The sequence below is a fragment of the Crotalus tigris genome, unplaced genomic scaffold (assembly GCF_016545835.1).
Source record: "Crotalus tigris isolate CLP2741 ecotype Arizona unplaced genomic scaffold, ASM1654583v1 scf7180000024439.5362192, whole genome shotgun sequence".
In the NCBI taxonomy this organism is placed as follows: domain Eukaryota; kingdom Metazoa; phylum Chordata; class Lepidosauria; order Squamata; family Viperidae; genus Crotalus; species Crotalus tigris.
The window spans coordinates 263,923-279,094 of record NW_024100609.1 but is presented as its reverse complement, the minus strand read 5'-3'; the positions used below and the strand labels follow the sequence as shown (position 1 = coordinate 279,094).

Below are 15,172 nucleotides of genomic sequence, written 5' to 3'. Positions count from 1 at the left end.
GGTAGGTTTGAGGAATGAGCTGAAAGCAACCAAATGAAGTCCAGCAGACAAATCTGTAGTTCGTTTAAAAAAGGAAAATCAAACTTATGGGCATGGAATGGGAGAATATTTGGTTTGATACTATTACATATGAAAAAAAATATTTTTGAACAATAATTAATTTCAGGGGATGAATCAAAATTGTGAGATGTGGCAAAACAGACCCGATTTTAGGCAGTATGAACTAAAATATAACTTTCAAATTGTGGCGGGAAGTTGCACGGCTTTCTTCTTCTACCTCGAATACCGTGTCCAGTTCTGGCCACCACGTCTGATGGAGGAATCAAATAACATGGAACATGATTTGAGAAGGGCTAACAAAGATGACAGGAGATGAAAGCAGCCGGATAGCTTTTGCTTTGAGGAAAGACATCTGAGGAGGAATATGATAACATCCTTCAAATATGTGAAAGGACGTCATGCAAGAGACCAACTCCTGTTTTCTTGTCTTCTAGAGTTTAAGACACAGAGTGATGCATTTGCATTCTGGAAGGCAGATTCTGACCAACAGAAAGAAAAAAAAAAAGTCCTAAGAGTAAAGAGCAGTTTGACAGCTGAACCCAAAGGTTGAGGGACCAATGGCCCAAATGACTCCTTCCAATGCAGATCACTGCCCAATTAATAAAATATGCATTTTTCACTCATTTTATTCTTTATTCTTAGTAATCTACTTGTGCTTTTTATTAGAAAGAAATTGATTTCCCAATTCATAAGAATGCAATGTATGCTACTCCCTTGGGGGGAGGGGAGGGAGGGCTGTCACTAGATGGCAGCACACTGCATTTTACAGCAATTCCAGGAGAAACCTAATTTATTCATGACACATTAAATTACAGCTGACAACTAAATGACTTCTTTGGAAGAAATATAAAATATAAAAGCTGCACCAAATTCTTGTAAATATACACTCCTAATTATTTGTACTTGTCTGATTTCAAGTCTTATTGGCATGAAAATACTGTTTTATAGGAATTCTAGACAGTTAATGTTAATTAACTTTATTATCAAGCTATTTTTAAAATGTAAAAGAAATGCAGGAAAATATTTTCCACTATTATATTGGGCCTATGATTTATGCAGAAAATGTTAATTTTTGTAGAAGTGCATTCTTGTAATTATTGTAACTTTGCAAATTACATCACATTATTAGACAGTTATAAATTACAAAATTCTCCGACCAATTGAGTGGGTTCCTTAAGAATAAGGAATGGAGACTCCTTCCCTTCCCCACCATCCAGATGTGATCTGAATTTGATCCAGAGAGTTGCAATTGCAGCAGAACTGATGGGAAGGCAACAAGGAAAAGTCTACTCGCTATATATATATTGGACGCGGGAGAAAACCCAAATAACCAAAGACCTACATACAAACATCCGCGAAAACCTCAGAAATATGTTTTCTGAGGTTTTCGCGGGTGTTTGTATGTAGGTCTTTGGTTATTCGGGTTTTCTCCCACGTAAAATTGGAAGTGTCTTGGCGACGTTTCGACGAAGTCTCAGTCGTCATCTTCAGGCTGGTGCTTTCGGCTTCGTGCTTCTAGGAGCAATGTGTGGTTGTAGCTGTTTCCTCCTTTTAACTGCCAGTGGGGGTATGAACTGATTGGATGAGAGCTTGGCTGTGTTCTGATTGGATGGAGGTGTGTTCCGATTGGTTAGGAGCTTGGCTGTGCTCTGATTGGCTGGGGAGTTGGCTGTGCTCTGATTGGCTGGGGGAGTGTTCTGTTTGGGTGGGGGCTTTGTTGTGCTCAGGTTAGTCTGAGTTGCCGGGGGGTTTAAAATGGTGAGCTGCATTGCTAATTTTTGGCTTCGCGTTCGTGGTCGTGCCTCATCTTCATGGTGGGTGTCAGTTTGCTTCATGTATGGATTAGAGGGGTTTAAAGTGCTTAATGATGCAGCTGTGGTCTGGCTTCTGGTTTGTGGTCGTGCCTCATCATCGGTGTGGCTTTGGGTTTGCTTTTTGCGTGGATGTGTGGTGGTGACATCCTGTGTGGTTTTTGTGAGTGTGGGTCTGGTGTCATTTTTTGTGTTAGGGAGTCGTTTGTCAATCAGGGTGGGTTTCCAAATGGCTGGTAGGCGGGAGGTATCATCTCATTTGTTCATGCTGTGTGGGCGTTTTTCTATCTCGATGGCTTCTCTGATTATTCTGTTATTAAAATGTTCAGTTTGGGCGATAGTTCTGGTCTTTTTAAAGTCAATTTCATGTCCTGTGATTTTTAGGTGTTGGACCAGGGAAGAAGTTGGTTCCTCTTTTTGACTGAGTTCTTATGTTCTTCAATGCGTGCACTTATTCTTCTGTTGGTTTGTCCTATGTATGTGGTGGGACAAGTGGTGCATGGGATTTCGTATACTCCTTGATTTTCTAATTCAATTTTATCTTTGGGGTTTCTTAGGATGGTGGATATTTTTCTGTTTGGTCAGAATGCTGTCTTAATGTTGTGTTTGTGGAGGATCTTACTGATTCTGTCTGTGGTGCCTTTTATGTAAGGGAGGAGGGCTTTGCCGTTTTCTTGTTCTCTGTCTTGGATTTTAGTGGGGGTTTCTTTTTGGATTAGTTTGGTAATCTTATTTCTTTGGAATCCATTGGATGTAAGTACATTAGTGAGAGTGTGTAGTTCAGTTTTTAGGTGTTGCTCATCAGCTAAGCATTTTGTTCTAGAGATGAGTGTCTGGCTACGGAGTTGATCTGTGCTGGGTGGTGGTGTGAGAGAGCGTGCAGATAGCGGTTTGTGTGTGTTTTCTTCTGGTAGATGGTGTGTCCTAGGGAGCCATTGGATTTCTTGTAGACTCAGACATCCAGGAAGGGAAGTTGGTTATTAGCTTCTGTTTCCATGGTGAACTGTATTTTGGGGTGTAGGCTGTTGAGGTGTATGAGGAAGTTGTCCAGTTTTTTTTTTCCATATGGCCAGATTATGAAGGTGTCGTCTACGTATCTGAGCCAGAGTTTGGGTTTGTGTTCAGATTTTTCTAGAGCTTGGGTTTCAAAGTGTTCCATGTAGAGGTTTGCAATGACAGGTGAGAGGGGTGATCCCATGGGTGCTCCTTCTATTTGTTTGTATTTTTGTCCATTATAGATGAAGTATGTGTTGGATAGACAATGGTTGGTCAGATCTAGGATGTGTTTTGGGGGATTATATTTGTTTTGAATAGCTCTCAAGGCTTCTTTGATTGGCACTTGGGTGAACAGGGATATGACATCGAAGCTCACGAGTAGGTCGCTGGGCTGTAAGTTTTGTTTCTTTATGATCTCTAAGAAATGGAATGAATTTTTTACGTGTGAGGTGATGGATTCTGCATAGGGCTGTAGTTGTTTGGCGAGAAATTTGGATAGATTTTGTAGAAGTGAGCCTATGGAGCTGACTATGGGTCTCAGTGGGGTTCCTTCTTTGTGTATCTTGGGGAGACCATAGAGCTTAGGGCATCTGGATGATTTCTCTCTGGGAATGATTCTTTGCTGGATCTCTTCGCTAATGGGGGAGGCTTTTATTTTGATCTGGTGGTTTTTTCCAGGTAGGTGGTAGGATCTGTGTTTAGGGGTTTGTATGTAGAGTCTTGGAGTAGGTTGGTTAATTTGGTTTGGTAGTCAGATGTGTTCATAACCACCGTGGCATTGCCCTTGTCTGCACAGGACATGAAATTGACTTTAAAAAGACCAGAACTATCGCCCAAACTGAACATTTTAATAACAGAATAATCAGAGAAGCCAAAAATTAGCAATGCAGCTCACCATTTTAAACCCCCCGGCAACTCAGACTAACCTGAGCACAACAAAGCCCCCACCCAAACAGAACACTCCCCCAGCCAATCAGAACACAGCCAACCCCCCAGCCAATCAGAGCACAGCCAAGCTCCTAACCAATCAGAACACACCTCCATCCAATCAGAACACAACCAAGCTCTCATCCAATCAGTTCATACCCCCACTGGCAGTTAAAAGGAGGAAACAGCTACAATCACACATTGCTCCTAGAAGCACGAAGCCGAAAGCACCAGCCTGAAGATGACGAATGAGACTTCGTCGAAACGTCGCCAAGACACTTCCAATTTTACGTGGGAGAAAACCCGAATAACCAAAGACCTACATACATACATACATACATACCCAACGTCAGTGCAACAGCTACAAATCATATTTCCACTGGGCTTTTGCTTCCTACCACGATGAAGGTACATTTGCAGAGAACTACAATACTGAAAGTACCTTTGCTGTTGGAATATTTGCCCACCCATCCCCCTCAGCCCATCACATTTATTCTTCTGAAGTTAAAGAAATGGTTTGGGAGCTGTGTAAGGGAGTATGAAGGGCCTAAATAAATAAAAAACAAAACCCAACAAGGGTACAGTTCCCTGAATTGTATTAATGCCTCAAATTTCAGTTTATCGTACAGGTAGTCCTCGATTTTTACAACAGTTTATTTAGTGACCATTCAAAGTTACAATGTACTGTTTTTCACCCTTATGACCACTGAAGCATCCCCATAGTCAGGTGATCAAAATTCAGATGCTTAGCAACTGGTTCATATTTATGACCATGGCATTACAGTGTCCTGGGGACATGTGATCAGCTCTGAGACTTTCTGAGAAGCAAAGTCAATGAGGAAGCCAGATTCACTTAACAACCATGTTACTAACTTAACAGCTGCAGTGATTTGCTTAATAACCGTGGCAAGAAAGGTTGTAAAATGGGGCAAAACTCACAACAAATGTTCCACTTAGCAACAAAATTTGGGATCAATTGTGGTCGTAACTTGAGGACTACCTGTACTCTTTTGAATGTATTATGTGAACTTTGCTCTTGGTGGAATGAGTGGATGGAAAGTAACTCCAAGTTATGACATGCATTTGGCAATGTCTAAAGAAAGTTGTAGGGAAACTAAGAAAGAGCTTAAGCACTTGAACATTATGCAAACCAGGCAGAAAGCTAGATTCATAAGATGGTTTCAGAAATCTGCATTCAGAGATGTCTTTTTATTAAAGTCAAGATTGCATTGGGATACAAAGATTGAGCTGTGTGAAGGAACAAGCAAACAAAAAAACAAAACAAAAAAACTATATACAAGGGGGGAAAACCGGATGTCCAGCTTCTACTAAAAAGAGACGCTGTAAGAAAATTAAATACAAAGAAAAAGAACCGATTCCGAAATGTGTGCATTTCAGAGCCATTTTTTTCACACCTTAAACCTCCTAACTCCAACTCTTCAAGGAAACCTTTCTGTTTAAAATTATTGTCCCTTCCTGACTTATTTTGCTAAAGCATCTTTTATTAATATATACCATCTAATCTCTCCAACTATCTATTCCCCAAATTAGTTGGGATGATGATACCTCCAGGATTCCTATGCTGCTGAAAATTCCAGGCTCTATAATACACCTATCTGTTTGTCAAATATCATAGAGTTTTCATCCAAAGGTAGAGAATAACTACTCCTCTGTGATGGATATAGTAGATCTGAAGACTACAGATTAGACAACTTGCTCAAGAGAGCAAAGTCTACATTGTGGCTACCAGAGTATCAAAACTGCTTTTCACAGTTTATTGAGGGTTGTTAGAAACAGTAGTGCATTCCAAGGAAAATGCTCAAATATTTGCATTAAAATAGAAATTCAGGAGTACTAGCCATACAAATGGCTACTGAAAAATAGTAGTTTTCGATCTATCAATCATTAGTTTGAAAGGAAACAATTCCATGCAGTAGGCTTTTTGCAGAACTCACCACGGCTAACTTACCGTGGGACAACGTGCCATGGGACAATTCAACAATTCAATTCTTTAAAATAATTTTAAAAAATATTTCAATTTTTGTTATTCACATTTCATTTTGTCCCTCCTCTGGCATCCTTTCTTTAAGGATTCTATTCCACTATTTCTTCGATGTTAGTGTAACTCTTGTCCTGCAGTGAGTTGGCCATAGTGAGTTGTCCTGAGGTGAGTTGGCTGCACCGAGTTGTCCTAGACCCGGGAAGTGGCTGTAAACATACTTTCATTCTTCCAAAAGAAGTTTGGAAGGGCAAACTTACCATTTTTTTTTTCTTTTTTGCAATTTGCAATAGTGTGCTCAAGTACACTAGAAATCCTCTTCACAAATAATTTGTTACCCTGTGTAAGCTCCATACCGTATTTCCCCGAAAATAAGATCAGATCTTGTATTAATTTTTGTTCCAAAAGACGCATAAAGGCTTATTTTCCCATTAGGTCTTATTTTGGGGGACATACAGTACTAAATGCATCCATCTGGCTGACCATCTTAACTGGGGCTTCTTTTTGGGGTGGGGCTTATACTACGAGCGTCCTGAAAAATCATGCTAGGGCTTATTTTCCAGTTGGGTCTTATTTTGGGGGAAACATGGTATTATAGTTGCAACTGCTTTGTTATACTGCTATTTGTTATACTGCTATTATATTGTGAACTATTTTGTGAACATACAAAATAGTTCACAGCTAAGTCCAAAGATCACTACTCCTTGACTTCACAACAGTTCATTTAGTGACCAAAGTCCAAAGTTACAGCATCACTGAAAAAAGTGACTTATGACCATTTTTCCACACTACTGCAGCATCCTCATGGTCAGATGATCAAAATTCGGACAGCTGGCAAACTGACTCATTTTTATGATGGCTGCAGTGTCCCAGGATCACGTGATCACCTTTTGCGACCTTCTGACAAGCAAAGTCAATGGGAAAACCCAATTCACTTAACAGCTGTGTTACTAACTTAACAACTGCAGCGATTCACTTAACAACAAGGTCATAAAATGGGGCAAAATTCACTTAATAAATGTCTCGCTTAGCAACATAAATTTTGGGCTCAATTGTAGTCGTAAGTCAAGGATTACCTGTAGTGCTCTAAGTGAGTATATTTCATCTGGTAATCATATTAGTGTTTGTATACGTGAGCTATCTTACCAGTTGCTAATTCAAACATATGTAAGAAGTACACCAAACAATATGATTTGCAAAATTATATTAGCTGGCTACAGTATTTTTATACTTCTTGTGATGTCTGCTGATCTTGGGGAGTCTACTGGCAGCATAAACTGGTTGTAGAGAAGTAATAGAGCTCTATGACATTTTAGATTCTGAATCTGCACGTAGTCTTCTTTAAAGCAGCTGCATCTTTTCCCAAGACTGTGAGCCAGACAAAGATCCAGATGCTTGAAAGAGATGTAGAAAGGGACTATGTCTATGCTTCCAAGCAGCTTTTTGGACTCAAATCTGAAGTGCTGAACGGTCCTTGAATTTCATCTTCCCACTGTTTTTTGAAGGAAATCTGCATAAATTGACAGATGGGAAGAAAAATGCTTCTCTGGACAGATTCGAAAGCCTCAACTCCCTCCAGGCAAGAATCAAAATGCAGCTGAGAAAAGGAAGTAAAGGCTGACAGCATGCTCATTCATCTATATCTTGGAGGAAATTCATAACAAATCATGTTTATTCTTCCAAAGTGACACTAGCCATGCAAAGGGAAACTGAAAAGTAGGGAGATTCTGAATAACAGCACTGGTCAAATGCAGCTTTTTTTTCTTCAGCTACTCCTCCAAGAAAAGTGTTGTTATGAATTTTTGAACTAGTCCGTAGCCCTTTATTAAATTAAGACACTGACCTTAGTAGGGCATCTGAACAAATTAAATGAGGGGATATTAATTCACTTGGAGACTAATTGTACTCCTGAAAGAGAAACTACAAACATTCACAGAGATTTCAGCTGAAATTTACTCAACCTCATAGAGTCCCTATAGATTGCAGAACAAGCTGGTTTAGCTTGGGACTTGAAAGTGGAGACCAGTGCTATTACTACAGAGAGAAGTGAAAAGGAAAAAAAAAAGTAAAGTCAAAAGAAAACAGTTCTGGAGATTTGGGGTGAAACTGATTTGTGAAACAGTCCTCATGGATATTATCTGTTGCTGTTGTTGTATTATTAGCAGCCAAACATTTCTGTGCTTGGGAGCATTTATAAAACAGGAAAGGTATTGTTGCAGTTTCTTTTCCAACGGCAATAGAAAGAAATGGAGATGCTGCACAATATGTATATATTAGGCTCCACCACATCTAAATCTCAAATCAATGATAGTGTAAATGTCTGCAGGACAAACAATATTGGAACACAATAATTGAATAATAGGTGGCACTAGTTTTAGGATGTGATCTGAACACAAGGGATATGTTGACCCTGCTACTGTTTGAATCAACGTGTTCTTGATTCAAAATGTATTCTTCCAAGTTGGCTTCTACCTCTTGCCAACAAATATACAAAAGCCAAACAAAACTGTGGCAGCCTGTAAATCCAGTCCTTTTGTGTTGCCAGCTCTCTCACCTCCAAAATGATTTCGGCAGGAACCTCCAGCTACGCCCCCCCATGACTGCAAACGGCAATCTACCTTCTCTTCAGCCTCTCTTGACATTCTACTCGAGTATATATGGTAAATCTGCAGCAAGAGCACCCACCTACCTTCATCATTAGCAGGCAGTTTGCTGTGGAGTACATCACCCGGCCCAGACGTGACCTCCACAGCTGAACAGAGGCTGTAAAATGAGAGCAGCTTGTGAATGTGCACAAATAAATTAGAAGCTCTTTCCCTAGCCATCAATTATCGGTCATATGTATTCCAACTGAAACAATTTCCCCTCGTTAACATCCCCACATTTTGAGCACAGTGTTTCTAACATTCTGCCATGTTGCTCTGAAAAACCTGCACCCATTCAATAGAGAGAGGCTTGATTGGGGAGAGGAACAGACTGTCTGAATAAATGAAGCATAATACAAAGCTGGGAAACAACCTCTCCGCTTTGAGCTCTGGCAATTCTGCAAGGAAGCAATCGTTTAAGAGAACAAAAGGCAGGGAGGAAGACAAAGAGAGAGAGAGAGAGAGAGAGACAGAAAAGGCATACACCAAGTCATTAATTAGGACTACTGATGAGCAATCATCTGATTTAAGCCATTAAATGTGCACCCTTCCGCTTCTCTTACTGACTGATGCTTAAAAACCAAAACAAAAAAACACTACTTCATTTTTGGCAAGGAGCAGGAAGGTTTCAGGGCTATCTTGGTCTGGGGTCTTGCACTTATGTGTTAGGCTTAGGAGACTGGAAAAACCTGCCAAGCTTCTCTGCCACTCCTACGCTACAGCAGCTCCTGGGGTTTAAAGGCTGCTGCCTGTAGCACCAGCCAATTTCTCACTCCCTCGGTTTAGAGGCTGGCTCCTCGTGTGAGAGAACACATGGCTCATGGAGATCTTGCAGAGCTTAAAGGGATCAAAGGCTGCCCTGCCAGGAAAAGGTGTTTATTATGTTGCAAAATGAACACTCTGATCAAAGGGGATTTTAACATGTCCAGCAATTCTAGGTGCACTTAGGAAATTACACCCATTTCAGTGAAAATTGTTTTTTTTTTTTTTTAAATTAAAATATAGAATCAGGTCACCAATCTGACTGCTTTCAGACATCCCTATACTTGGTCTTGTCTGCTATGGGATAGGATGGCAAAAAGGGCTGTGGAAAAGAATAGTTAGAACTGCAGTGAAATAAGCATCACTGTTTTTTTGCCTGTTGTGAAATATATTTTTACTTGCTTTACAAACCTTTTTTCTATGCGTTATCCAAGACTAGCAGAAATGTATTTATTCTGATTGATTCAAAAGGACACTTTGCCGTTAGAGTTCATGTAAATATGGACAATTCTGAAAATATATTCTCCAATGTATTGGTAAGCAACAATTAAAAAAAATGAAATAATATTTTTTGTCCAATCACACTGCAAAACAAACAAACAAACTGCAAACCAGTAAAAATGCAGACCTGGGCTCAAGCCTCTACAGAAGTCACCAAGATTAACGCTGGTGGGAGTTGCATGAAGGCAGTATAAAACGGGTTTTTTTTAATGGAGCAAAACCTTTAAGATGTGGTAAGAATCTGAAAAGCTCTGTGTCCTCACAAATTAGTAAAATGTATGATTAAAAATATAAAAACAAGTAAGAATATATTATTCAGTTCTAGCTAAAAAAAAATCTGCCATCTTATATAAGGACAATAGATACTATCTGCAGTTCTTAATTTTAGGCCATATTTTTGTATATTTGTCCAATCCTCTTTTCTGTATTTCAAAAAAAAAAGTGGGTATCAGATAGGAAGGAAGGAAGGAAGAAGATAGAGAAAGAAAGGGAGAAAAGCTGCCAAGAAAATGGTGCAATGCTAAATCTTTTTCTTCCCACTGAACGGAGAATGAGATGCAGTTCTCCTTTACTGAGGAGAGGCAACACCACAAGCGGGCTTCCGCAACACTTACTTAGACCAGCAATAGGGACATTATGCTGCAGATCTAATCCCATAAAAAACCAAAGCTGTTTTCAGTCATAGTTCGCAAAACAAAAACACAAAGGGCTTTCTTCAGTGAAGTTCACAACCAAACAAAAACACACACACAGAAAGTTCCCTGTAGCTCAGAAGTGCAGCCGAGCCCCTTGCAGGGAGAAGATCTGATTGCCCTTCTCGGGAAGAGATGCCATCAGTCCTTACAAGTGTCCTCTGGGCAACATTAGGCAGACAGACAGCTGTAATGCCACTGCACTCCAAGCACATAACAGCCACTCACAGATGCTTGAAGCTCGCTCCTTCCCCGGCTTCCGCTGGCTGCCTTTCATCCCTGGCCAAGCTCTGCTCAACTTAGCAAAGCAGCTGTGGCGAAGGGGAGCGTGAACAGAGAGCAGGAGCATCCCAGACAAAGGACAAGGGTTCTCCTTCAGGTGTTGACTTCTAGGTGACTTGGGCTCCATGATCCATAACTCTATAATCAATGGGATGTTGCAGGAATTACAACCCACTATTATAGAGAGGGAAAAGCCGGTCTAAAGCTCAGGGAGCAGTCAGAAAATACTCCGAGCAAGTTTGGGTAGAGATAGTGAAGTGGTGGGATGGGAGAGACTCTAGATTTAATGATCTCCCTTTTGCCAAGAAGACCTGGTAGCTTTGTGGGGAATTTTAGAATGTATGCAGCTCACAATCTCTTCAAAAGGGCATCTCTCAAGGCAGCAAGCTTTATCTAGCCGACTGCTGTTTTTACCTCAACTTCTGTATCTTGAAGCCTTGCTCCCTTCTCCAATTTCAGAGGGATAGCAATTATTTGGTGAATATGACTATTGTCAGAATCACTCTCCTAATAATTGGCTCATATATTCTAGGAGGGTAGAAGAGGGTAATTTCTACTTTAGGGCCTTTTAGCACTGCTCCAGCATTGCTATTTTGTAAACCGTACAAAGTGGAAATAAAACTGTCATTCCATATAACTCTTATTATAGAAGTCTACTCCATATAACAATCTCAAGATAATTGTATATTGTGGCAAGATATATTTACTCATAAAAAAACAGAGACCGCAATCATGCATATATTTACCCAAGAGTAAATCCCCACAGAGTTTACTGAGACTTTCTTTGGCATAGACATGCTATAGTGGATGGTGCTATCAACCTCATTGGAGATGATGAGATCAATTTCCCTAGCAAGGTTTTATAGGATTGCAGCTCTCAGTCAGCAAAGGTCACCCTGTCTTAAGCAGCTTTCAAAATATCTGGTCATCACAGTCCCATCATCAGTGTATTCATCACCTTTACATTTTTTCCCCTTATTAGTGCTATTGCACTCTGCTGGTAAAACAAAATAAGCATATTTCCAATGCCTGCTAATCCCAAAGCCATTTCAGGTTGCTGGTTAAGTGACACTTTTTATTCTTTCCAACCAGTTTCTTTCAGCAGTGATTTTCATAAGAAGATATAAGACAGGGATCTTCAAACTTGGCCTTTTTCTGACTTGTGGACTTCAACTCCCAGAATTCCTCAGCCAGGCACGCTGGCTGAGGAATTCTGAGAGTTGAAGTCCACAAGTCATAAAAGGGCCAAGTGTGAAGACCCCTGATATAAGATGTTCTGATCGTGGAGCAGTTACAGTATGAAGTCTTTCATTTCTCCTTTCTTTTATTGCAGTTCTCTTTTATCTTATGTTTCATGCTGTTTTAGTGTTTTAGTCAAGGTTCCTCGTTTTCTGATTTTGGATTCTTAATTTTTCAGCATTATATGAACATGACAATGACTATAATAGGATCACTGTTTCTGAGGGATTTTTAAAAATAATTTGGTGGGTCACTGATCGTATTTCAATAAATTTAAGTTTGAATCTTGCCAGCCAACTGGAATGTTGGAAAAAAAATATGTAATGGGATTTAATACTCTTGATCAGTCATCAACAGACCATGTCTCTGAAAATAATAATAATAACAACAACAACTTTATTGTCAGTTTGAATGTACACCAATTAGCATACATCAAAATGAAATTTCGTTGCATATAGCTCTCAAAGGGCCACCACCTCCGATATATACTTCTTGTCTGTGGCCAGCTCAAGTTTCAGATCGTCCATTATAGTCTCTAGGAAGCAAACGATGGCAAACAGGACAGATGGAAATGGAGCTCCATGTGGATTAGGCCTCAAATTAGCTTGTATTCCTGCACAACAACCTCGCCTCCTTTTCTTTTTCTGATCCTGACTTTTCTATTCTGAAAATAGAATTAGACCCAATTTGGTGCAGGAGGAGAAGAAAAAACAAGTTTTAAAATAGCAAATGGAAGAACTAGCCCTAAAATGGGACAGGTTCAGCTATAGACCAAAAAGAAAAAAAAATCTAGAAAAATTCCACCAAATAATCTGGGAAAGGGCAGCAATTTGGTAAATCACTGCCTGCTCTCTTCTCCTCCCTCCTAATCACATGACCCATTGTGGTCATGTGATTTGTTTATGAAACATAAACACAAAGAGCAAAAAAATCTACCCAAAACTTTTACAGTTTTACATGAGGGAAAAAGGGTGCCCATTGACACCAGGCACTCAACTCATTAGCTGACCACAAACCTCTCACTTCTTGCAGGCTGCTTATGAGGAATAGCTGTCCAGAATACAAGTGGGAAATCTCACAATAACTCCTTTATCCAGAAAGATTGCACAAGCCAAAATGATTGCACAACTGGGCAATACATTTAGCAAAATCACTTGATATTAAATTGACAGCTTAAAAAAAAACAGATGAAAGAGCTGTAAAGATGAAAGAGGAAATGAAAGAAGTTAAGAAGATGGAAAGCTCTGTAAAACAAGTGTCTGGCGATGTAAAATGAATTAATGACAAAGTGGAAATTCTGGAGAGGAAGTCAGAATTTATAGACAGGGAGTTGGAAAGAAAGCTAGATAATTTGGCTGTTTTGGAATTAAGAATGAAGAAACTTTACTTGAGATTTACAGCATTTCCAGAGAATTCTAGTGAAGATGTTAGAGAAAAAAAAGTTATTAAAGCTTTAGCAAACTTTTTGGACCTGAATGAGGAGGATTCAGGGGCTGAAATTGATAAAATATATAAAATAAATACAATATTTGCAAGAATAAGAAATGTTCTAAAGGATGTTTTGGTTCCCTTTGTCAGGAAGAAGACAAAAGATCAAGTTTTCAAGCACCATTTTAATACAAGATTGAAGACTGATAATACATATGTAATTGTGCTTAAAGAAATTCCTGTTAGAATTTTGTGTGAGAAAAGAGTAAACTTTTTTGACTAACAGATTAGGAAAGGATTCCATTTCAACAGGACAAAATAGAAGGTGTGATTTTTACTTTCAAACAGCAGAGGTTTCAACTGAATCATAATGAAAAATAAACCACACTGATTTTCTTAGATGCAGAAAAGGCTTCTGACAATTTGAACTGGGCTTTTTTGTTCAAAGTTTTGGAAGGTACGCACTTTGGAGAGAATTTTATAAAATGGTAAGATCAATTTATACTTCACAGAAAGCACAAATAATTATTAATAGAAATCTAAGAAAGCCTTGTGATACAAAAAAAAGGGGGGGGGAAAGGTAGGGATGCTCAATCTCTCCTCTCTTGTTTATTTTGGTTCCTTTAAAGAAAATTGTAATATTAATGGGAAAATTAATAGATTTGGTGCACCAGCAGGTTTTAAAATCAACAAACAGAAGACAAAAATTATTATTTATCTAATCTGTAGCCTGCCTTTATTATTTTTATAAATAACTCAAGGCAGCAAACATACACAATACTGCTTCTTCCTCCTATTTTCCCCATAGTAATCCTGTGAGGTGACTAGCCCAAGGTCACTCATTTGGCTTTCATGGCTAAGGTGGGACTTGAACTCATATTCTCCTGCTTTCTAGCCTAGTGCCTTAATCACTAAACCAAACTGGCTAAGAAAACTGGTTAAGAAAAACCAGAAAGACAGAAGATCAACAGAACTGACGAATAAAATGGGTTTAAAATTGAGAAGAAAGTAAAATATTTGGGTATCATTATGAATTGTATGTTATTTCAAAATAACTATTAAATGGAGTGAAGTTAAAAACACATGTTAAGATGCAAGAAAATACAACTGTCGTTGTCGGATAGAATTTCTGTGATAAAGATGAATGTCTTCCTCACCATTTACACAGTGGCAGAAATTTGTGTGATAGGGCAAAAAAACAAGTTAATTATAAGGTGTTATATAATATGCAAAGGAAAGAGGAGGAGTGGCTTTACGTGATTCAAAACTGTGTTTTGCAGCTTGCAGTTTGGATTGGATGAAACACTGAGCATTGCTGAGAAAGAGAAGGCTGTTGGAGTTAGAAGAACACAACCTGAGATTTGGGAGGTATGGATTTCTGTAGTTTAATAAAGTTAAGTTTAATGTGGATTTTAAAAATCATTATGTTAGACATACCATATGGAGAATTTGGAATAGATACAAACGCAGGTTGTGTCCCAAAATACTTCGGTAGCTCTCAGCACAAGAAGCATCTTATAGATGAGAAATTATTGGCAAATATAAATAGCTAACCTCTTGTGAGATGTTAGAGTGAGCCCCTTATATAAAGCATGTCACACAGCAAGATAAGATTCTTAGAATATGAACTAAGCAATAACTGCAGATTTTCAAATACAACATAAAAATATCTGGAGGAAAAAAGGGGAGAAAAGAGAAGGAGACTACTAGAATGCTTTTTCCTATTTTTTTTCTTTTTTCCTTTTGGGGGGTTTGTTCTGTCTTTTTTAATTTCTTTATAATCATATTTTCTCTTCAGCCTTTGCTCTAATATAAAGTTTATGTCTCCAT

General features: G+C 38.9%; 1 protein-coding gene across 2 annotated transcripts in view; it reads right to left on the bottom strand.

The window, feature by feature from the left end:
- TRAPPC12 (trafficking protein particle complex 12) overlaps window positions 1–15,172 on the bottom strand; it is an 87,659-nt gene that overhangs the window by 13,118 nt on the left and 59,369 nt on the right. The window contains exons 9-10 of one of the 2 annotated variants that reach the window (XM_039331927.1): window positions 10,622–10,813; window positions 8,483–8,556 (exon numbers count right to left, since the gene is read on the bottom strand). In XM_039331927.1, the coding sequence (XP_039187861.1) occupies window positions 8,483–8,556; window positions 10,622–10,813 (266 nt within the window). The remainder of the gene's footprint in view (window positions 1–8,482; window positions 8,557–10,621; window positions 10,814–15,172) is intronic. The other variant, XM_039331928.1, reaches the window with a different exon arrangement.